General features: G+C 52.8%; 6 protein-coding genes across 6 annotated transcripts; 2 read left to right on the top strand and 4 right to left on the bottom strand.

The window, feature by feature from the left end:
• Positions 1-356: 356 nt before the first annotated feature.
• On the top strand, positions 357-1,451 carry VE01_05609 (uncharacterized protein; the record flags this gene model as incomplete). Its single annotated transcript, XM_018275072.1, has 3 exons — positions 357-1,031; positions 1,144-1,390; positions 1,444-1,451. The coding sequence occupies 3 exons, from the start codon at positions 357-359 to the stop codon at positions 1,449-1,451; spliced, it is 930 nt and encodes a 309-aa protein (XP_018130122.1).
• Positions 1,452-4,182: 2,731 nt separating this feature from the next.
• Positions 4,183-8,688, top strand: VE01_05608 (uncharacterized protein). Its single transcript, XM_018275071.2, has 2 exons — positions 4,183-5,871; positions 5,927-8,688. Exons 1-2 carry the CDS (start codon positions 5,181-5,183, stop codon positions 7,300-7,302), a joined length of 2,067 nt encoding a protein of 688 aa, XP_018130121.1. The 5' UTR covers positions 4,183-5,180; the 3' UTR covers positions 7,303-8,688.
• POT1_2 (3-ketoacyl-CoA thiolase with broad chain length specificity) lies at positions 8,689-10,475 on the bottom strand. The gene is made up of 2 exons (XM_018275070.2): positions 10,184-10,475; positions 8,689-10,097 (listed from the first exon to the last, which is right to left on the bottom strand). Exons 1-2 carry the CDS (start codon positions 10,332-10,334, stop codon positions 8,854-8,856), a joined length of 1,395 nt encoding a protein of 464 aa, XP_018130116.2. The 5' UTR covers positions 10,335-10,475; the 3' UTR covers positions 8,689-8,853.
• Positions 10,476-10,676: 201 nt separating this feature from the next.
• On the bottom strand, positions 10,677-13,483 carry PSK1 (serine/threonine protein kinase psk1). The gene has a single exon (XM_018275069.2). It carries the CDS (start codon positions 12,976-12,978, stop codon positions 11,212-11,214), a length of 1,767 nt encoding a protein of 588 aa, XP_018130115.1. The 5' UTR covers positions 12,979-13,483; the 3' UTR covers positions 10,677-11,211.
• Positions 13,484-13,781: 298 nt separating this feature from the next.
• On the bottom strand, positions 13,782-16,372 carry VE01_05605 (uncharacterized protein). The gene is made up of 3 exons (XM_018275068.2): positions 15,627-16,372; positions 14,748-15,535; positions 13,782-14,671 (listed from the first exon to the last, which is right to left on the bottom strand). The coding sequence occupies exons 1-3, from the start codon at positions 15,664-15,666 to the stop codon at positions 14,312-14,314; spliced, it is 1,188 nt and encodes a 395-aa protein (XP_018130114.1). The 5' UTR covers positions 15,667-16,372; the 3' UTR covers positions 13,782-14,311.
• Positions 16,373-17,230: 858 nt separating this feature from the next.
• Positions 17,231-20,348, bottom strand: VE01_05604 (uncharacterized protein). Its single transcript, XM_018275067.2, has 2 exons — positions 19,094-20,348; positions 17,231-19,037 (listed from the first exon to the last, which is right to left on the bottom strand). The coding sequence occupies exons 1-2, from the start codon at positions 19,737-19,739 to the stop codon at positions 18,028-18,030; spliced, it is 1,656 nt and encodes a 551-aa protein (XP_018130113.1). The 5' UTR covers positions 19,740-20,348; the 3' UTR covers positions 17,231-18,027.
• Positions 20,349-21,109: the final 761 nt, after the last annotated feature.

Here is a 21,109-nt window from a genome sequence, read left to right as displayed (position 1 = left end):
GGGTTGGGGGGGGGGATTGAATGTAGATATGATATCGAGAAAAAAGAAGAAGGTCGGAAATATATGCAGAAATAGTAGAGGGGGTGGTATCAAAGGGTATGGCCAAGGAGCTACGGATAGTGAGAGCTCTATATATAGCTTCACTTTTTTCCTAGGGTCGATAGTGGGGTGGGGATAGAGATAAGATGAGATGAGGGCAGTTCGACGTCTTGCGCCGCAGCAGTATATCGCCATATCCACGATAAAACCACAGAGTCTGTGACGACGACCACGACTCCATCGCTCTTCTCTCCTCGCTCACGCCACCAAAGGGAACTCAAACCCCATCCCAGGATACCAGTTCCTCAACTCCCAAAATGTCATCCCCTCCCACCCCCTCCCCCTCTATTGTCCCCCCCTACAACCGCACAACCCTCACCCGGCTCCTCACGCGCCACTACACCACCCTCTCACAAATGGGCTACATCCCCCCCACCTCGATCCTCCACCCCCCAGCGTCGGGGTGGTCCGATTCGCGCCTCAACACCTCCGCTCTCCGCCTAATCGGACGCAACGAGACGGTCATCGAGCTGCTGAAACATATTCCTTATCTGGATAAAGAAATCCAAGTCTGGCCCGAGACGGAGCACCTCTCCTACCTAGACCGGAAATGGGAGTCCCCCACCACGATCAACGAGAGGATGGGCGAGGAAGGGGGGTTGGTGAATATCTACCCCTTCTCCCCGCACAAATCCCCCTTACCGGGAATGGTAACCCTGACCCACGGCTGGGCGGGCGTATGGTGGGTTATCGACACCGACACCGGCTTGGTGTGGCCGAGTGAGAGTCATTGGAAGGTTCATGCGAAGCCGGACGAGCCGGAGTGGATGTGGTATGTGCCCGTGGGGATTGAGGAGTTTTTTGATCTGGCTTGGAAGAAACTTGTTGGGTTGGAAGTGGTGCCGATGCATGGGTTTAGGAGGGATAGGAAGGGCGGGGGGTGGGATTCGGTGGAGGATCAGGTGTGTTTTGCGGGGGAGCAGGAGGGGGTGGTGAGTTTTGGATTTCTTTATTTTCTTGTCTTTCTTTCCCTCTTTTTCCTTGGTGCGTTGGTAGTTCAGGGACGGGTTGAGGGTTGTCGTGTTCTGTGCTAACGGGGAATAGGCTGTCAAGAAAGTCTTCCTAGAATGCGGATGGCCAGACTTAGAAAACTTTCAGAGTGAAGAGTGTGTCAAGTTGGCGGGGGAGGCGAGGTTGAGGGTCGTGGAGGGGTGGAAGGTTAGGTGGTTGGAGGGGGATATAAAGGAGGCGGAGGAAAGGGGGGATGTGGAGGATAGGGAAAGGTTGGAGGAGAGGTTGAGGGTGGTGAGGAGGGAGTATGCGTTTGAGTGGGAGGGGGGTGAGGGGGAGGGTGAGGGGAGGGATGAGGGGGGAGAGAGAGGAGAGGGGGTGGCTATGAATGAGAAGGGTAGGGTGAATGAGGTGTTTGGGTTGGGTTTGTGATATTTTCATTTTTATAATAGATATCTTAGAAATATATTTAACTTTTTAGAGTTCCCAGCCATTTATATTTCAGGAATTTATTATTTTATTCACACATAATTAAACTAAAAGAGTTCCAAAATTAATATTACTCAGCTTCACCCTCGAACTTACATTCTCCCTCTATGCAAGCATATAAATTTCCAAACATCCCCCAAAAACGGGGGTTCATTCCATTCACCTTTACGAATATCTCACGCCCGAGACTTCGTCAATACTCTCCATCCCACCACTCATTACTTTGATATAACTGATCTTCACCACACACACACACACCATCCACGTGACCCCACCCCCCTTCCCCACCAAGAAAATCCAATTGAAACCCCAAGCCTTCTCCCAGACAAGAAATTAAACACCAACTCCACCCCCAAGCCTTTTTTTTCAATCCACGTGATAACTCTGTTGGTCGTGGTGTGACACAGCTAACCCGCCCGCCGCCGTCGTCGCCGTGCGCTCCCGATTCCGCGTCGTCCCGGTGTGGGTGTGTACTACTTCTACTACTTTCACTACTTTCACTACTGTTGTGTGGTGGAGTGTACTGTTTGTACTGTTTGTACTGTCCTCTACAGTTTTTCTGTGGTAGGGGTACGAGGACAAGAGAGTAAGGTAGCATTACCAACGTAGCATGAATTACATAAGTCTCCTCCCCGGCGCGGATATTATGTAAGACAGCAGCCCTTACAGTTCCGCGGCGGACAAGGAAGCCAGCCAGGCAACAGAGAAACGTACGATTCTGTTTTGGCGGCGGGCGGTCGGACAGGGTCACGGGATGGGAGGGGGCTGGATCGTTGGTATGACTTTACCTTTGATGGGGTGAGGAGGGTTATGCAAGCTTGGGATGGATGGAGGGGGGAGTAGTGTACAGTAGAGTAGGGTTGGTTGTACGAAGCAGTACGAATAGTACAGTATAATAAAGTATGTAATACGCGGACAAGTCGTATAGAGTACAGCGGCGGAGGAAGGAGCGGAGCGGAGTGTGGTCGGTCGTCCTGTCCTGAGTTTTGAAGGGGTAATGGAAACTGGTGCCGTCCAATTGAGGCGGCTGTATTGCCCATTGACCACGGGCTTGACCACGGGATCGGTGGAAGGGGAGAGGGTAATGTGACCATACTGTGGTGTATGCAGTGGACGACCAACAGATGGGAGCACGCTATATATTGGCATAGTACCGTCATGAACCGAGGGGATGGGATATGGGGTGGTGATGGGATGGACGGGGTAGGTGTTGGATTGGATGGGTATTGTATGGTATTGTATGGTGATGAGGGGGGTATATAGTACGTAAGTGAGGGCGAGGATGGGGGGGGATGGGGAAGGAGGGTGACAGTAACCGGGGAGGAAGAGGGGACTAATGCGGTGCTATGGTGCATGATCGGGGAGGATGGGGAGGGTATGCCGATGGGTGAAGGGGATGGGGAAGTGAGGGTGAGGTCCAAGAGTTCTGTGTTGCTCTACTGTATCTTGTTGTGCTGCTGCTGTGTGTTGATGTGTGTTGATGTGCACTGCTGTGACCTTGCTATACCCTTGTTTGTGTCCTGTCGGCAAGCACCGATATAGGGGAACAGGAGAGGAAGGCAGCAGACAGGAGGAGTGCAGTGCATTGCATTGGTATGCTTACTCGTACTATAGGTTACTCGTATGCTCACATATGCTCAGATCCTTTGGCCTGCACCTGCACCATATTGAACCATATCGTCTGTCTGCACGTACTGTATAAGACCACTCACTCCTTCTTCGCACAGTACCTTATGCTGTATACTATACTTCATCCTCGCCAAGTGTCCACTGCAGCTATTTAACTACTCCTATACAGTTAGTTATACAATCAGTTATATGCACTATCCATTCCTGCACCATCGGCCTGTCTTAACTGCAGATCGGACCTTTCCTTCCTTCCCTCTCTGCACGTCAGATCGACTGGGTATCCAATCAGCCCCCAATCCCACCCTCCCTTCTCCCGTTCTCCCCGGTCTGCTACTGCTGCTACTGTGCTTTTGTCTCTTCTGTCTCTCCCCCCTTCTCAACTCCGTTCCCCCTTCTCTGCTGTGTTTCCCCTTCATCTCTCGCTTTCCGTCCCCTCTATTCCCTCTTCGTCCTATTCCCCTCCCCTCTTCCGCGTTCCCCCCGCCGCACCTACCAGATACGTACCCTCTTAGTACAATACATTACGATACAATACCCTAGCACGGCAAACTTTAAACGCTGTAAGCGAGAGAAGAGGCCGTTTAGTCAACCTACCAATCCCCACTGTTTGTCCACTTATTGCTGTGAAAATTACTGTAGTGGACGGCGGGATGGGGTGCAAAAATGTGAAATGTGAATTTCCATGACTAACGCCAGGTCAATTCACACCAATACGACGGCAATAAACGCCCATACACGCCCACCACACACACACACATGGAGGGAGTGGTCGTGAATATACCATACGGAGATTCCATTTATACACACACTATAAACACAACTAACACAAAACTCTACTCTACTATACACAACTCTAGTCTATGCTATGCACACACGAGTACCCTGTACAACTTCATATGTCTGTACTGCTACTTCACACACAAGTCACTCAGACATCCACCTCCATCCATCCCACCACCAAACATCCACCCATCAACTCAACTAACTCATCTATCCATTTTCCATTGTCCATCCATCCATCCAATCCACATACCACTATTTTCCCTCTCCTTCTCCTCCCTCTCCTCCTCCTTCATCTGACCATTCCCACCTAAAATCATCCCATCCCATACCAACTGACCATCCCACTTTACCACCTTACCTTTCCACTTCTTCCTTCCTCTTTTCTCCTCCTTCCACTCTCAGATAGTGCAGTCAACTGTAGAGAGAACTGCCAGAAATCCCCAGAAAAAAAAAGGGCCCAATTGTCTATTAACCGGCGGCCCTTCCCTCTTGTGCCCTGATTCTGTGCCCTCTTCAATCTTCAGTCTTCTTTTTATTTTATAAAGATTAAAGATACAATTCTTTAGACCGTTCCTGCCCTCGTCATCGAACATATATACCCTATATGTACCTGTCTAGTACACACGCATAGAAGCGCTGCGCTGTACAGTACGCACAGGATTGTACACCGAACAGTGCACAGAACGCACTTCAGTACGACCAAAAATACAAATTCAGTACAACATTCGCCACAATCAACGAGTACTCTGTTAGTCACTCGTAACCTCACTTCAAACCTCTCCGAACCTCTCCAAAACCTCAACCTCAAATCTTCCCGCTAGAACAGTCAGATCAGCCTTCTTTCCCGCCTCAATTCACACCACAACAACACCACCTACCTACTCACCAACTTCCTTCACCTCTCTTCCGGCTTCCCCGCTCCCAAGAACAACACCACCAACTACACCACCGTACCCTGCCTTCGTGCATATCCTTGACTAACACCGGTCTGCGAGGCGTGGCCAAAAACCGAGGAAAATCTTTTAAATCCTCGCTGCTCTTCTTCTTTCAACTCTTTTAACCTCAAACCATCTTCACAAAAAAAACCACCACCTTCTGACGCCATTAACCCCGCCATTCCCACGACCACAATCGTCGCGACCCCACCACAAACGAACCCCAATTCACACAATCCAAACGCAACCATAAACAACTACTGTGACACACCGACGGCCACGACAGGCCACGACATGGCCGTGTCGACGCCGGTGGCAGTGCCAGCACCCAGGCAGCGCGCCCCGGGGGAGAAGCAGATGCCGCTGAGGGAGGAGACGCTGCGCAAGAACACCGAGCCTACCTTCACCGCCGACCGCGAGGAGCGCACCTCCTTCGCCTCGGTGAAAGAGGACCGCTCCGCAGTCGCCCAGTCCTTCCTCGACTCGCGCATCTCCTCCTACGCCGTCTTCCCCGACGACGCAATCGACGAGAGCGACTCCGACCGCGCCACCTCCCCCATCTCGCCCACCGACGTCTCGCTCTCCTCCTCCCCCACCACCACCGATGACGACAACGAGGGTGCCTCGGCCGCGGCGGCGCCGGTGATCATCTCGCCGCCCGCCTCGGCCGCGCCGAACGTGCCCACGGACTCACAGGTTCCATCTCAATTAATGGCATCGGCGCTAGGCGCACCGCTAACGAACCCAGCGTCGAACCTGCACTCCTTCGTCTGCCCCTGCGATGGCTTCCGTGGCTGGAAGGAGATCCCCGTGAGGGGCAAGATGGCCAGCAGGAGCTTCAGCGACCTGCGTCAATTCTCCAACAAGGGCTTCACCTGGGAGCCCACCCCCTTCCTCGCCCCCGTCCAGCCTCCCAAGCCCGTCAAGCCGTCGACTTTCCCGGCAGGCGAAGCACCGCTCGAGAGGCTGCCGACTGAGTTACTGGGTGAGTTTTGTTGTGACTATAATTTTACTAGACGATTCTGCTGACACTATACTAGGCGCTATTATTGACCAGATGGTCGCGGACATTCCTCCGAATGGCCTGCAGCCACGAAACATCGACCTGATGGCCCTCCTCTTGACCTCGCGCGCGCTGCACTCCGCGACGCTCGCTACGTTGTACAAGCAGGTCACCATCCCGCACTCGACCGTCTTCCGCAAGCTCCTGCACCATATCAAGGAATACCCCGCCCTGGGCACGATTGTGCGCCGCCTCGACTTCTCGCACTTCAACCCCACCGGATCCGGCGTGACTGCGCGGCAGCGCGCCGAGACGCAGAACCTGACTCAGCAGACGATGCTAGAGTGCCTGGAGCTGCTGCCCAATCTCCGCGAGTTCCTGGCCCAAGAGCACATTGACGAAGAGCTCAGCGTGGATGTCCTACGCAAGCTCTTCAATAACCCGCAGCTCCGCGCTCTGGACTTCTGCGCAGCCTCTTCCGCCATCTTCCGCACATCCATGATGACATTTGTGCGCTCTCCGGACCTCCCGGAGCTGATGCCCATCACACGCCTCTCCTTCCACGAGTGCACCATCCTACCCTCCGTGGTCCTCGAGACGCTCCTCCCGCGTCTCCCGAACCTCACCCACCTCGACGTCGCCCGCACCCGAATGTCCGACAAGGCACTCGCTGCTATCCCCGAGACAGCGCGTCTGACGCACCTCAACCTGAGCAGATGCCAGTCTCTCTCCGGCGACGCCGTCGTCGAATTCCTCACCACCCACGCCTCGGTCAAGGAGCTCCTCTACCTCAACCTCTACATGGACGCTAAGTCCGCCGAGCTGCTCGCCGAAACACACGTTACCTCCCTCCTCTCTATCCTCCCTTCCACTCTCAAATCCCTAAACCTCAAGGGCAGCGCTATGAACGCTACACACCTCTCCCTCCTCGAGCCACTCACCAAGCACGTCGAAGAGCTCGGCCTCGGCAGGAACCTAAACTATACCTCTCTCGTGCCCCTCCTGAAGCCACCACCAGCCACCAAACCCGACGAGCTGGCCCGCTGGGTCCCGCACGCCCTGCGCTACATCGACATCTCCGATTTCGGACTTGAGAGCATCGACTTCAGCGCTTTATTCGGCAAGGCTACCACAGCGCTCGACGAGCTCTCCATGCCCCTCGAGGTCATCGAGGTATGTCAGCGCGTCTACGACCGCTTCCTCGACCGCGAGCGCGCCTTCAAGTCTGCAGGATGGGTGGTCAAAGAGGCTGGTCGACGAGGCTGGCTCGTGCGCGATCTGAGTAAAACCGATGGAGGCGATGATGGAGCGAGGTCGTGGAAGATGGGAGCCACGTACTGGGGGATGCGGAAGGTGCCTGTGGCGAGAGCGGAGGTGGGGGGGATGTATGGGCTTTATATGTTTAAGCGGTAGAGGAGAGGGTGCCTTTTTTTTTTATGAGAATTGGTTTTTGTCTTTTGTTGTTGGTGGGGAAAGACAATTGGGGAGGGGGGAAAGCATTAAAGCATAGCATAGCATGCATGGAGCTGGGGAGTTATTTCTTTTTCTTTTTTTGCGTTTGTTTTTCTGGCCTGAGCCTTTTTGGGGGGAGGCGCTGCATCGCGAAAGGGTATATGCATTTGGTCGGCAGCATTTGTTATCCTTTTTTGACACTGGAAATACCCCTGCGAGGAATACCATGATATGGAGGCGGCAACTGGGGAGAGTGGGGAGGGGGTTTGCTGGCATCGAAAGCATGGCGAGCGGCGAACGGAGAGGAGAGAGGGGAGAGCGTTTTTATTTTCGCCCTCTTAAATGGGGGGAGAAGAGAAATGAACAAAGAAGAGAAGACTGATGAGAGAGATGATGAGGAGAGTCTTTTTTTTGAGATGTCGTGTGTGTTGTTGTTATGCAGTGCAATGATCCCTTCGACCTTTGCCCGCCCTACTACCCTGTGCCCTCCCTCCCCGCCATCCCAAACGACGAACGCAGAGATGTAATGATTGCTTACTGATGCGTTTGGACCTGGACTTGGAATGGATGGGTGGGATGCAGTTGATGGCCTGGGAGGGCGTGGATCATTCTGCGGTCAGCTGTGCAGCGGTGGGTGGGAGTTGAGTTGGGATGAGCTTTATTACCGATGCGAGACAATATGGGAGAGGATGACCGAGAGTCGTCTTATATCGCGGGCCGGGCACACAAGATATGGAGAGGGAGGAAAGTCATTCACCCACGATGTCAATAGACTCCCACAGTTGGTTGGGGTGGATGGGAAAAAATTGTATAAGTCCCTCCCTCCTCGTATGGAGAAACGAGCGATGAGGCGTCGTGGCCGAAGGAGGATGGGGAGGAGGTGGTTATGAGGAGATTTCCTGCCACCATGACTGCGTTTCGGATCGTCTATATAACCTTATGGTTTTCATTGGGGATTGATGGGAGGGTATTGCTGCATCACGAGGATGGTAGCTTATCGTTGTGCTGGAGAGGGGGTCGGACACTTGGTTCGCTGGAGATTGTTACGTGCCGCTGGTATTGTCTTTTATGCACGCGCTGAGTTGGAGGGGGAGGGTGGTTTACTTTTAACGAGACTTTTTCTGCTGGTTTTTTACGTTTTGCGATGGGTTTTTGTTTTCACTGCTGTTGTTTGGTTTGATGGGGGGTGAGTGATGGATGGCCTCTCTTCTCTAGGAGTATGGATGAGAAAATGAATGGAGGGTTTAATTAAGGATAAATAAATATGGAAAAATTCTTCTCTTGATTGTATTGCTTCGTATGGTGTTGTGAGGAGGTGAGACAGAGGTGTATTTTGTGAATTAAGAGGGCCGAACTTCTGTCTGCTTGACTGCCCTGTTAGTCACTCCGCCAGCTATATCACACACACAGGCAAGTAAACGGAGAAGCTTAAATCATAATACAAAAGAATCTTCATAATCAAACACCCCACCCCATCTATAATCTCATATATACATCACACACCTCCTCCCTCTACTGCTCCGAAACCCAAACAGCAGCCATCCCCATCCCAGTCCCCACACACATACTCGTAACACCAATCTTTCCACCTCCCCTCTTCAGTCCACCCAGCAGGGTACCGACTTGCCTCGCACCAGTGCAACCTAAGGGGTGACCGAACGCAATAGCGCCTCCACCAGGGTTAATCTTCTTCTCATCCAACCCCAGCGCCTCAATACACCAAACACACTGACTCGCAAACGCCTCATTAATCTCATACACATCCACCTCCTCCTTGCTAATCCCCGCCTTCTCCAGCGCCAACGGGATGGAAGCCCACGGCCCAACACCCATCAGCAGCGGCGCGACGCCCACAACCGACGCAGTAACGTATTTCCCGAGGATAGTCTGGCCGAGCTTCTCAGCAGTGGAACGCTTCATCAACAGCACCGCCGCGGCGCCGTCGGAGATCTGAGACGCGTTGCCGCCGTGGATAGACCCGTCTTTGGCGAAGGCAGGCTTGATCTTGGAGAGGGACTCGGCGGTGACGCCGCGACGGATACCATCGTCTTTGCTAACCGTAATCTCCTTCCACTCATCCGTCTTGACATCCTCGAACTTAACCTTCAGCGGCACGATCTCAGCGTCGAACCAGCCATTATCCTGTGCATGCGCGGCCTTGGCGTACGATGCAGCAGCGAAGGCGTCTTGCTTCGCGCGACTGACACCGCGGTCCTTGGCCATAGCTTCGGAGAGGTTGCCCATGCCGACTTTGCAGTTCTTGGCTTCGGGGTGAGAGTCGAGAAGCTCGGAGAACTCGGTCACGGCGCCGGGGCCGTATTGGAGGGACATGCTCTCTACGCCTGCGCCGACGCCGATATCGATCATACCCGCCGAAATGGCATTCGCGATATCGACACAAGCCTGGAGACCAGACGAGCACTGTCTATTCAGCGACCTCACAGCCGTAGAATCGGGAAAACCCGCCGCGAGAGCAGCAGCGCGGAACTCGGTAGCTCCTCCTCCCGGAGGCAGGACAGAGCCAACAGCGATATCCTGGACGAGCTTAGGGTCGATTCCCGAGCGATCCACGACGGCGCGGAGGGCGCCGACGAGGAGATCAGCAGCGGGTGTGTCTTTGAAGCCGCCTTTGCCGCCCTTGGTGAAGGGGGTGCGCAGGGCGGCGGTGATGACGATGTCGTCTGCGTTCTTGGAGAGGAGGGCGGCGCGGCCGGTGGGCTTGAGGTGGGAGGCTACTTGGCCGACGCGGGATTGTGCTGTTGGGGGGGGGGCGATGATGTCAGTTTGGGGGTTCTGGAGGGGTTTTTGGGAGGAGGGAGGGGTTTTGGGGGGGGGGACGAACCGGAAGACATGGTGATGGTTGATATGTCTGGATTATGGGTATATGGTAGATGGGAGAGATGTAGATGGGTATGTAAAGACAGAGGAAAGGGAGATTTTTTATTTCCAAGGGCGCACGATGGGTTTATAATGCACCTTCTTCGGACCGTCATGAGCACAACGTAGGTCGGGCAGTCCGCTCGCTTTTGGGCCGAGGTATGGGTGTGATTGGCTAACACGGTGAGGGTGGTGGGGCGAGAGGTCGATGAACACGGTGCTGTGTGGTCTTCACATGCTAGATGGTTGGGGTTTCTGTCACGTGTTTGGGGGTTTTGGGTGTGTGAGGTGCGGTTTGGGTTGTGAGGTGTGGTGTTTGGGGTTGTGGGGTGTGGAGAATCACGTGTGGATTTGGGGAAGGAGCCGGGAGATTAGTTGGAGAAGGAAGCTTCGGCGTGGGGATGCACGTGAGATTGCTTGGAAGGGCTTGGAAATTTTTGAAGATGCTTGGAGTGCTTGGGGTTTTTTTACAGATTGCTTGGAATTCTTGGATGATGTCTTGGACGGCTTTGGCTTGGATTTCCTTAGAATAGGCTTGAATTTCTTGCGATTGCTTATTCGGACCTCTATGGATCCCTCATTTCAAAGACAGCGCATTTATAGACAACATTTTAGCCAGGAAAAGCAAAATCCTCCCATCTATTATTATGGCAAGTAAGTGCATGAAAGCCTCCTCCGTCTACCTAACGATCGATCGCCTCCATCTATCATGCTGCCGGCCTGTTTGTATGATGCAGATGCAGATGCAATCGTCCTCCCATGATGAAAAAAAAAGAAGAGAAACAAACGGATCCTCCATTTTGTAATAAGCTTGAGCAGGTGTAGATCTTATCTCTCTCTTCTGTCGCAGGACTCCCATTAACGCCATGTATCGCTCGCTCGCTCGCTCTTTGGAAGGCCGTCCATGTCGGTGCATCGCTGAGCCGCCATCAGTAAATCATTGAATGCCTCGCCTCACTCTTGTCGTGAGCGGGCTGAAGACGCATCACTGCCCTATAAACTAATCATCGATGCCACGCTATCAGCTCTCTGCCCTCTCCCCGTCACATCTCCCCACCCATCATCATCATCATCCTTCTCCACCAAACTCTCCTCATCCGCATCCTCATCATCCTCATCATCATCCGCAGCCAGCTTCAACCCCCCACGACAATGCCCACTGAACCCATCGAGAAGGCTCTGGCTCGCCACATAGCTAAACCCGTTGAACACATTTGATGGGTTTAAATCCTCCCTTGACCCCCAATTCCCGCGCTCCACCACTGGGCTCAGCGGCAGCGTCGTGAACTCGCTGGAGAAGTTCTCAGCCAGCTCAGGGTCATTGATGAATGGCACGATGGGAGGGCTGACCTCGCGGCGTCCCAGGGCCGCCCAGTCGATGTTCTTGAAGAAGCGGTGGGACTTGATGGTCTGGATGTCACGTGGGCCGTAGCCAAGGCGCTTCTTGGGTTCCTTGCGTAGTAGGCGTGTGAGAAGGTCCTTTGTCTCGGAGCTGAGGTGGTAAGGTAGCTTGAGCTTGCCGTGCACGATGTTTTGCATGATGATGTTCTTGTTGTTGCCGCGGAAGGGAGGGTTGCCAGTCATCAGGTCAAACCCCAGTGCGCCAAGCGACCACCAGTCGACAGCGAATCCATACTTCTTGCCCTGCACGACCTCAGGGGCCATGTACTCAACAGTGCCAGCGACAGTTGCACAGCTCTCGCCATCGAGGGCGACTTTGGAGAGGCCGAAATCGGTAAGGAGGAGGTGGCCTTCAGAATCCAGCAGACAGTTCTCAGGCTTGAGATCACGGTAAACGACACCAAGGTTCTTGTGGAGATGCTCCAGTGCAAGGACCAACTCCGCCATGTAGAATGCAGCACGGTCCTGGACAAAGAAGCACTCAAGCTGCATGTGGGTGAACAGCTCGCCGCCCTGCGCATACTCCAGAATGAGATACAGCTTGGCCTGGTCTTGGAAGGCATAGTAGAGCTTCACAATGAATGGGTGTCTGTTGATGTTCTCCAGGATTGTGCGTTCCGTCTTCGTCTGCTCGACCTGTGACGTATGCACAATGAGTGTTGCCTTCTTGAACTGCTTCTGCGCAAACAAACGCCCAGTTGAAATCTGCCTGACCAAATGCACCGTCCCGAATGTGCCCTTGCCCAGACAACGAAGGGGCTCAAAGTCGGCAGCCGACATCTTGCGGTTCGTATTTAGAAGTTCTGGATCATATTCACCCGGCTCAAGTGGCACGCCAAAATCCGCACCGTAGTTATCTCTCTCGTCCCAGGTCGGGAACCTGCCGTTGGCAATGTAATCATAACCCCCCGTCGCACCAATCGTAACCTCGTACGTGCGCTCACCCGAATCACTATCACTCTTGTCTGGTGTAGTATAACCCGTGCTGCTCCCTGGCGACCCCTTCTTGAAACGGTCCTTGACACCATTCACAAACGACTGGCTGCGTGACTTTGCCCCGTCCAGATTGAGGTTCTGCAGCTCCTGTCGCAGCAGGTGCCCGATGCCGCTCATCTTGGTTGGCGATGCTGAGGAGGCGGTGGATTGGTTGGACTCTTGCCGGACCATGGCACAGCTGTTGTTGCGGACCATGTCTTTGAGGCCCGACTCGGTGGGCGCGGGCTTGGGGGTCAGCGTGTGTGGGCGAGGGGTATTGAAGCCGGAGTTGTAGTCTGAGTCTTCATCGCCAGAGGCAGCGGGAGTGTGGAATCCGCGGACGGTCTTGGTGGCTGTCATAGCCTTGGTCTCGGTCGACCGCATGGTTGGATCGTTGTTGTAGGTTGTGTCTCTCGACTTGCTTGTAGTTGTCGCAGTGTGTTCAGGGTGATTCAGTTGTGTTCTCGAATAGACGTGAATTATTCAAGGTGCGCCACGTCTGCGCTCAGCATCTACTCTAAGGTGCGATCGATCAGTGCGTGGAAGTTGCTCGTGGCCGGTTGGAGGTTGCATCTGGCAGTGCAGACGGGTGCGGGAACGTTGGGTGGGCGAGTGTTCGAATTGCATTTGCTGTTGGAGTTCGCTGTAGTCAGAGTCGTGTTAAAGTGAAGTCGAAGTGAAGTCGAAATAGTTCGACACGTACTATTATTCACACCAAGTAGTATTGGGGTGGTGAGGTGAGGCGTGAGGCTGGGGGAGATGGGGGAAGAAAGGCAAGGCAATAGAAAATAAACGCGGGGGAATAATTATTTCTACCTTTGAATTTCGGCTGGGGAAGGCAGACTTGTAAGACCGGTACGTACCATCACACTTTACTAGAGGACTTCACTGCATTTACTCTAGGAGAGATCTCGAACTGCAAGGTACTTACTATTTACGTACTAATCAGCTCTACTCGTACTGTAATTGGGAATAAATGGGAAGGAGTGGAGGTAACCCACTTGTACTCCACTTCCAAGCCGGCGCGTCATTACTATAGTTTCTGTATAAGTAACTTATAGGAAGTTATAGTACTATGAAAGTAGTAAAAGTGGTAAAAGAGTACTTAGAACCAGGGCGGATTACCATAGCCATTGAGCCTACCACATGCCACCCAAGACCACTTAAAGGCCACTCAAAGGCCGCTCCCTCAGCCAATATCAGCCAATATCAGCCAACATCCACCAACAAAATTCCAACATTACATCAAATACACCAAACAAACGACCTGAATAAGAACACTATGAGACCCTCAGCTCTTGGCCCCCTTGGCTTCTAATAACAATCCTAAGTATGTAGATATATATCTCCCAATTATTACTCTATCTGGTCTTGACAGCCGAACTATACGGGGGGAGGTACTGTACTTCATTAAACGACTTAGGTAACCCCCTAACCTGAGTTGACCCATCTTATTCATGCAAATCATATCCATGTCCGATGTTCAATATCTTTCCCATTTTCAAAGGATCTCCAAGCCCGATCATCCCCGTCATACTGATCCACCCCCAAATACAGTAAAACGTAACGTACTTTCCCCAGGCGTCAAACTTCTCTAGGCTCCGCTCCAAGCTCTTCAAGCTCTCCAAGCAAAGTTAAGTCGTTCAAAACAGGATGTAAATAGCGATCCGGCCCGAACAAACCCAACCCACTCTGTCATTCATATACCTTCTCGCCCCTAAACAGCCCTCAACTCCTCCCCCGTCGACTCGTCATCCTTATCCTTAACCTTCTTCTGCGTCTTATTCCCCTTCAGCGAATACGCCGACACCCCAAGATACGCCAACAGCATGACGCCAGCAATAACCCCCCACGCGATCTCGCCGCCCCTCGAGTTATTAGCCATCTGCAGCCCCAAGCCTCCATTGACGACAGCCAGGATGATGATCGCGCGGCCATACCAGCAGTGCAGCAGACCAAAGAGCGTGCCCTTCCCCTCACGTCTGTAGAGAAGGTGGTGTGCAATCCCCAGAAAGGGCTGCACTAGTATGAGTCCGAAGATCGCGGCGCCAAAGAGAGTGTGCGTGTTGTTGAAGCGCTGCGAGGGTAGTTAGGTTAGTATGTGCTGCTTCAAACAACCAAGATCCAACAGCAGCATGGGGAAATAAACTCACTATCCCATACGTCCCCGAGAACGTATACCCAATCGCAAACGCCGCAATCACCATCGACGTCCCCACCACCTGTATGAACACATGCGCCCACACGCCCCCCCAACGCAACCTCATCAAGATCGCTCCAACCGGATACACAATCAACCACGCCACCCCCATCAGCGTCCCATGCGCCTTCAACAGCCTCTTCCCCAGGGCAATATCAAACCCACCCCCCTGCGACGACGGCTGCGTGACCGGCTGCACCGCGTCCGTGGCCCCGCCCAGAAACGGATTCTGCGACACCCCCACATTCGCGCTCGCTAGGTCCAGCGTGTAGATACTGTGATCATCGTGTTGGTCGAGCGTCTGCGCGAGATCCGCAGTGTTGAACGCCGGGCCCTCCTTCCAGGAGCCGATGAACGGCGACGAGGCGCTTTGAACCTGCAGCAGCACTTCATCGGCGCGGTACTTGAAGTTCGCGACCACGGTGGTGGCGTCTGCTTTTGAGCCGGCGAGGAGGGTGACGGTCTTGCTGGTGCTGTGCTGGGGTTCAAAGTGCCCGGTTCCGTCGCGGGGGGAGACGGTCACGTTGCCGCTGCCGTCGGTGTAGACGGCGAAGATGGTGGCGCCGGCCATGTGGGTGCCGATGCCGAAACCGACATATTGGTATTTGGCGGGGAAGGAGACGGAGATGAAGATGTCGCCGTGCTGGGTGCTGGAGGCGACGGTTGATTGGGGGATGCCGACGGAGTAGGTGATGCCGGTTGTGGGGGAGAAGGTGGCTAGTTTTGCGAGGATGGGAGATGCTGGTGGGTATTAGCTTTGTGTGCTCTCATTGATGACTGTGATGAATAGGAAACTATGAGAGATGTGAGGTTATTGAGAAAAGGCACCTACCCAATGTCGCAGCAGCGACAAGAAGCTGTTGGATCTTCATCTTCCACGAGTCTCACAGTCAATCTCTCAAGAGATTCCTGCAGATCCCGTAAAGCTCGACGGGATGATGAAACTATATACTAATCAAGCAATTCCACAGTATCACCATAAATCGGGTAACTCTTTCACACCGATGTTAATTTCGATCTGGAATCTGCCGTGCCGTGTTACACTATCACTGCACAGCCCGTGCAGAATTTCTTTCTCACAGCAGGTATTGAAGAAATGACCAGATGCTATTTTCCGTATGCAGCAGGCCCGGTCAAGGTAGCACAAAGCAGTAATATCCTGTCTGAATTTATGTCTCTGCGTTTTTGTTGTCGAGGCAAATTATTATACCCAAAGCATGTGTGTACGTGGCGCTGGCTGATGAAAGTGATGTTTCGGACGCGTCCCAAGTTCCAGCACACCAGTACACGGTCGTCTCGACTTCAGGCGCGTTCTCAAGTACCCGTCAACTGCAAATCGATGCTTCGGTAGGAATTCGTAAAAATCGCTTCAGTAACAGCCAATTATGTATAATAGAACCAGAAACGAAACTTTTAAAAAATATGCAGAGCAGAGGCTAGATATAAAGCTCACCACAACAGCTGAATCTTCCCCGAGACAACCAACCCCCTTGCGTGATAACAACTTATGTTATGCATCCCCAACCCAACCTCTCCCACCCAGCCTCTGCCTGCACCCCTGGACCCCCTCAAAGAGCCCCCATTACAAACCCAGCTCTCCCTCTCTTATCGCCCGTATACCGTACACACTGCGCCCCCATCCCCTCCAGCCCAGCCCAAATAAAGTAAACCCACCATCGCAAATAAACATCACCCTAGAGCCCACGTCCCAACCTAGATCTCGGCAGTCATCTCCCCCCCTCCCCCAATCAAAACACCCTCTTAACGGCGCGTCCACCCCAACAGCGAGGCCAACAAGGGGTAAAATACGTCAGCAAGTGGCTTAGGGGGGTTTGTGATGCCTTTGTAAGCCCGTGGGCGCGCAGCCGAGGGGGGGGACGGACTGTCAGACGTCAAACGCCAGGACTCGAAACAATTCGAGAGACACGGAGATTTCCGCGATCGTCGGGTTCGTTAGAGTATTTGTATTTGCTGCGGGTGGGGGGTGGGGGGGTGTGAGGTGAGCGGGTTGGTGGTGAGCCAGCGGGTGGGTGCGATTCCGTGGGGCGGTGCTGGGTGGTTGTGATGAGGTGAAGGGGTTTGTGCTGCGGCGGTGGTCGGTGGTCGGCGTTTGGGAGCTTGGGAGCTTGGGGACGGCAGTGGTGTAGTGGTGGTTGAGGCGCTCGAATAGGAGGGTAGTTATTATGGCAGGGGATGGTAGGACGGATCACGTCAGCAGTGGTGATCAGATTGGAAGATTGGGAAAGATCGTTATTGCAGACATGAAACGGAGTGTTACACAATTACGCGTTTAGGTGTGTTTATAAACGGTTTTTATTTCATTCGTTGAATAGCTGGAAAACGGGAAAACAAAAGACAAAAAGCGGACTCCTCCTCGCCTTCCTTTATATACGAATCAATGAACACCATCCCCCCCATCGCCTTCCCCCCATGTCCACTCCGAAGTCCCCCCATTTCTCCTTGTTGAGACTCTAAAGTAAGAGAATCGTCATAAAAAAGCATCAGATCTCTCAAAAAAACAAGGAGTTTTTCCACGTAATTTGCGTACTATGGACACAGAAAGAATAAAGAAAAACACACCGCAGATTTAAGTCGTTTTCGTCTCCATCATCTTTTGAATTCGTCAAAAACAAACAAACATTTTTATCCCCTCTCCGATCCAACTCAAGAAAGGCGCTGGAACGTAAACAGGAGATGAGAAGAAAATTCGCCAAAGTAGATCCCGATGGACGGCAAAGCAAACAAGTTGGAAGGCTCAGATCCGCTGCGTTGGTAGTGTAAAGAACGAAAGGCAAAAAGAAGGAAACAAGATATCGGGTAAGATACAGTTGCATGCTTGATCTCGTTAATTGTCGCTTTTAGATGCGCGCTCGCGGAGGCAGAAGGCGATGTCTATTTTGAGAAACGTTGCTTTTGTCTGCGCTGGGTCGATCGATGTGCGCTCGGTGCGTGTCGGTCATGTATGCGAAGTGAAGGAGGCACAACTTATGAGATAAATGCAAAACAGTTGCTGAGGCCAGGGGTAGCCCACGAGAGAGCCACGCCGTCCGTCAGGCGTATTTATTATAGGGCTGAAAGGTGCACGCAGATAATCTGTGACAGATAATCCGTCGTGCGCGTCGAACAGGTAGTTTGGTCGATTGACGCAAGAGATGATACTCAAACACAGCCATTGAGGGTGAAGAAGCACAAGTTTGGAGATCTCGGGTCAAATTCGACAGTGGATGACAAGATTAGAACAAGCTGCGAACGCGTTTGTGTCCATGAGACTCGCCAGAAAACTTCCGCTTCTTGTCTGCGCCCTCAGCGGGTGACGGGCTGACAATCAGCTCCGCCTTGGAGATCTTGGACTTGCGCAGCGGCGTAATCGGTGTGTTCGCGGCTGCAAGCCTGCCACCTTTGATGCCGCGGATAGCGCCCTGGCCATAGCGGCCCGAGAAGGCTAGACTCTCACGGGACGCGGAGTTGCGGCTCAGGAGGGAGTGGCGGTTCTGGTTTGATCGGAAGGCTCCAACGCGGCCTGTAAGATGGGTGATAAGGGGATGGGCTTGGTCCTCGCTGTTGGCGGTGCTTGGGCGCACGGGCGTGGAGGAAGGCATGCCGACCGTGTTTGAATCGCAGCTGTCATCCTCATCGTCATGTTCATTGGCGTCGTCGTCGGAGCTGGAGTCGCCAAAGTCGATCAGGTCGCCGATATTCCATATATCCTCGTCATCCACATCATCTTCATCGAATGACGATGACGGGCAGTCTTGGGTCATGTTTCCATTGGCGGAAATACTGACGAATGGGTAAAAAGCCTCCGGAGGTCCAAGAGCTTGGCCACCCAGGTTGTCCATAGGAGTGTACAAGGCGCTCATCATCAGGTTGGCTGAATTGCTGATCATGGGTGACATCTGCTCCATGCCAGAGGCGTCACGGTCATCCTCGTCTATGGTCATCATGCGGCCAGGGCCAGTGACTGAATCGGTGCTGTGTCTGCGGTTGATCCGTGCTCTGAACATCATCAATCTCTTTCCGCGGCTGTCCAAGACAGCAAAAGGCTTGTTAGCATCAGTGATCCATGATCCAAGCTTTGGGCCAGTCCGCTGAGGGCGATACTGCTTGCGTTGAATGACTTGGATGTCATCATCTGAATCATCTGAATCTGACGCATCAGAGGACAAACCCCTCAGGACGGTGCGAGCAGGTAAGAATTGAGCCTGTGGCGGCAAATCCTCTTCAGTAGTTTCACCTTCATCGGCTGCAGGAGTCGTGTTAGCATTATCTCATGAATTGTGTTTCGACGGCACCACATACTTTCATATCCACTAGAGCCACAAGAGCTTTCGCTCTTATTATCGTCGTCATCGACTTCCTCTTCACCCATCTCGTCGTCTTCCCCTCTGAAGTCCCAGTAGGACCCATCATCACTTCCCGAGTCGTCATTGTCCTTGTTCTTGTCATTTTCGATGGTGCGGCGGAAACCTGGGTCAAGACTACCCTGATCCAGGAAGATGTCGGGGAAGATATTGTCATCAATATCAGACTCCACAGTTTCACTGTCTGACAGATCGAAACGGACACGACGGGTGACCTCGGGCTCACTCTCATCACCTGACCCCATCCACTCCGCCGCTCCACTCAAGATATCTGCAGGAGAAGCTTGGTCCGTTACCTCCTCCGGAAAGAGATCCGGCCCACCCTTCAAGGAATCATATGGGCCCCAGAACTCGTCCTCGTCGTCAGCTGGCTGAGGGTTAACAATATCATCCTCCTCCTCGGATTCGATGATTGCTTGTTCCTCAGCCACCTCCACATCTGGCTCATCTTCTTCTGTGTCGCTGATGAGATCGACGCCAGAGTAGTCGTCGTCTTCGTCCGATGTGAGGTTATTCCGGGAACGCTTGGGCGTCTTCTGGCCCGTATGGGAAGTGTTCGGCCTTTGGCGAACGTTTCGAGACATTATGTCTAATTTTTGTGCGAATATATAAGGTTTGATTAGGGTTTGCTGTATGCAATATACAGGTTGCAAAAGTAGCGGTGAATCTGTTTGGACAGTTGAATGGTCTAATATTGTAGCTGGTAAAGGCAAGAAATCTTGCAGTAGGTGATTGTAGAATGCGGATATGAGGTGTATAGTGTGGTATTAGGGAGTGAGAAGAGACTCGACTGTAGGTGTGGTTGAGGAGTCGAGGTGGTGCGGGGTGTGAGAGTCGAAGTCGGAGGGGGGGGAAACGGTGAACTATGCGGACTCGGGGCGAGCAGGGCTCGAGTTTGGTAATTGTAGTAAAATAGACTCTTGTTCAGACGTAAGCCGCTCTGAGGCTTGTAGACAGGTAAAAGTCTGTTATCTTCGTCAAATATCGAATAGTGATTGAATGTCTCGGTGGCTGAAGGACTGCGGACACGCTCCGATCGAGCATGCCCGCAGTGGGCGTTCACAGCTCAGCGATAGCCTGCGGCATGATTCTTGACGAAGAGTATAAGTTGAGGGTGTAATCTTTAAGATTATTTAGTTCGACTTCGTTGTCTTGGGTTTAGGAATGGGAATTGGTGGTTATGGAAGAAGGAGGGGAAGGGAAGGGAGAGAAGGGAAGAAGTTCGTCAGGGTGGAGCTGGACCAGTATGAATAATTCTTCGCTTATGGTGGTACATGGGTACATTCTGGTATATTTGGTAGAGTTGGGGGGGCGGCAGAGGTTAATTGGGTACATTTGGTACATTTGTCGTTGACTTTTCGTTTTCACCCCCGCCTGGAGCCGCCTGATTGGGTCTTATCGCCTCTTCACCGCCAAAACTCTAACTTGCCTAGTTGCTGGCCTTTTCCCAACGCCTGCAAGTTGATTTTTGACAGTCTAGTACAATCTGTACTGTACGGAACTGATTTACGGCTTCTACTATAGCCATATCATAGCAAAAAAGGATATTTGAACTCTCTTGAAACACTCGGACGCCGACATTGCATCCTGCACAGTAATTATTCAAAATATCTCCATTTCTCCATTGTGTCTCAGCTGTTCGTGCACACGACAAGCCACAGGGTTATCATGCCACTCCTTACCCTACGGTGCAGAGGAGTGCAGTAGAATGTTACTATACATACCCTCCATACGTATCACGATACGCCGGACCATGTACCCCCTTGCCGTTTCTCTGTCCACCGACCCGTTTCAACGCCAATTTCCCCTCTCTCGTGCATTCGGCGTCACGTCACACACCTCTTCGTGGAGGAGACGCTCGATTCCTCCGCGTCCATACAGAAGCACTCACCACCACAAGGACGCCTACGTGGTGATCCGTACACTGTCGTCCCCTCAATTACTCCTTCCATGA

This window comes from Pseudogymnoascus verrucosus, assembly GCF_001662655.1.
Source record: "Pseudogymnoascus verrucosus strain UAMH 10579 unplaced genomic scaffold scaffold_23, whole genome shotgun sequence".
NCBI classification, from domain to species: domain Eukaryota; kingdom Fungi; phylum Ascomycota; class Leotiomycetes; order Thelebolales; family Thelebolaceae; genus Pseudogymnoascus; species Pseudogymnoascus verrucosus.
The sequence above is the reverse complement of the archived record's forward strand: the minus strand, read 5'-3'. Positions and strand labels throughout refer to the sequence as shown.

Bases quoted from the DNA above. Each gene is read 5' to 3' on its own strand.
- PSK1 (XM_018275069.2), bottom strand. From the start codon at position 12,978: ATGCGGTCGACCGAGACCAAGGCTATGACAGCCACCAAGACCGTCCGC.
- VE01_05608 (XM_018275071.2), top strand. From the start codon at position 5,181: ATGGCCGTGTCGACGCCGGTGGCAGTGCCAGCACCCAGGCAGCGCGCC. The intron at 5,872-5,926 runs GTGAGTTTTGTT...ACACTATACTAG, and splicing joins GCTGCCGACTGAGTTACTGG to GCGCTATTATTGACCAGATG.
- POT1_2 (XM_018275070.2), bottom strand. From the start codon at position 10,334: ATGACGGTCCGAAGAAGGTGCATTATAAACCCATCGTGCGCCCTTGGA. The intron at 10,098-10,183 runs GTTCGTCCCCCC...CCCCCCCAACAG, and splicing joins AACCATCACCATGTCTTCCG to CACAATCCCGCGTCGGCCAA.
- VE01_05604 (XM_018275067.2), bottom strand. From the start codon at position 19,739: ATGTCTCGAAACGTTCGCCAAAGGCCGAACACTTCCCATACGGGCCAG. The intron at 19,038-19,093 runs GTATGTGGTGCC...CGACTCCTGCAG, and splicing joins TGGCTCTAGTGGATATGAAA to CCGATGAAGGTGAAACTACT.
- VE01_05605 (XM_018275068.2), bottom strand. From the start codon at position 15,666: ATGAAGATCCAACAGCTTCTTGTCGCTGCTGCGACATTGG. The intron at 15,536-15,626 runs GTAGGTGCCTTT...AATACCCACCAG, and splicing joins TGTCGCTGCTGCGACATTGG to CATCTCCCATCCTCGCAAAA. The intron at 14,672-14,747 runs GTGAGTTTATTT...CTACCCTCGCAG, and splicing joins TCTCGGGGACGTATGGGATA to CGCTTCAACAACACGCACAC.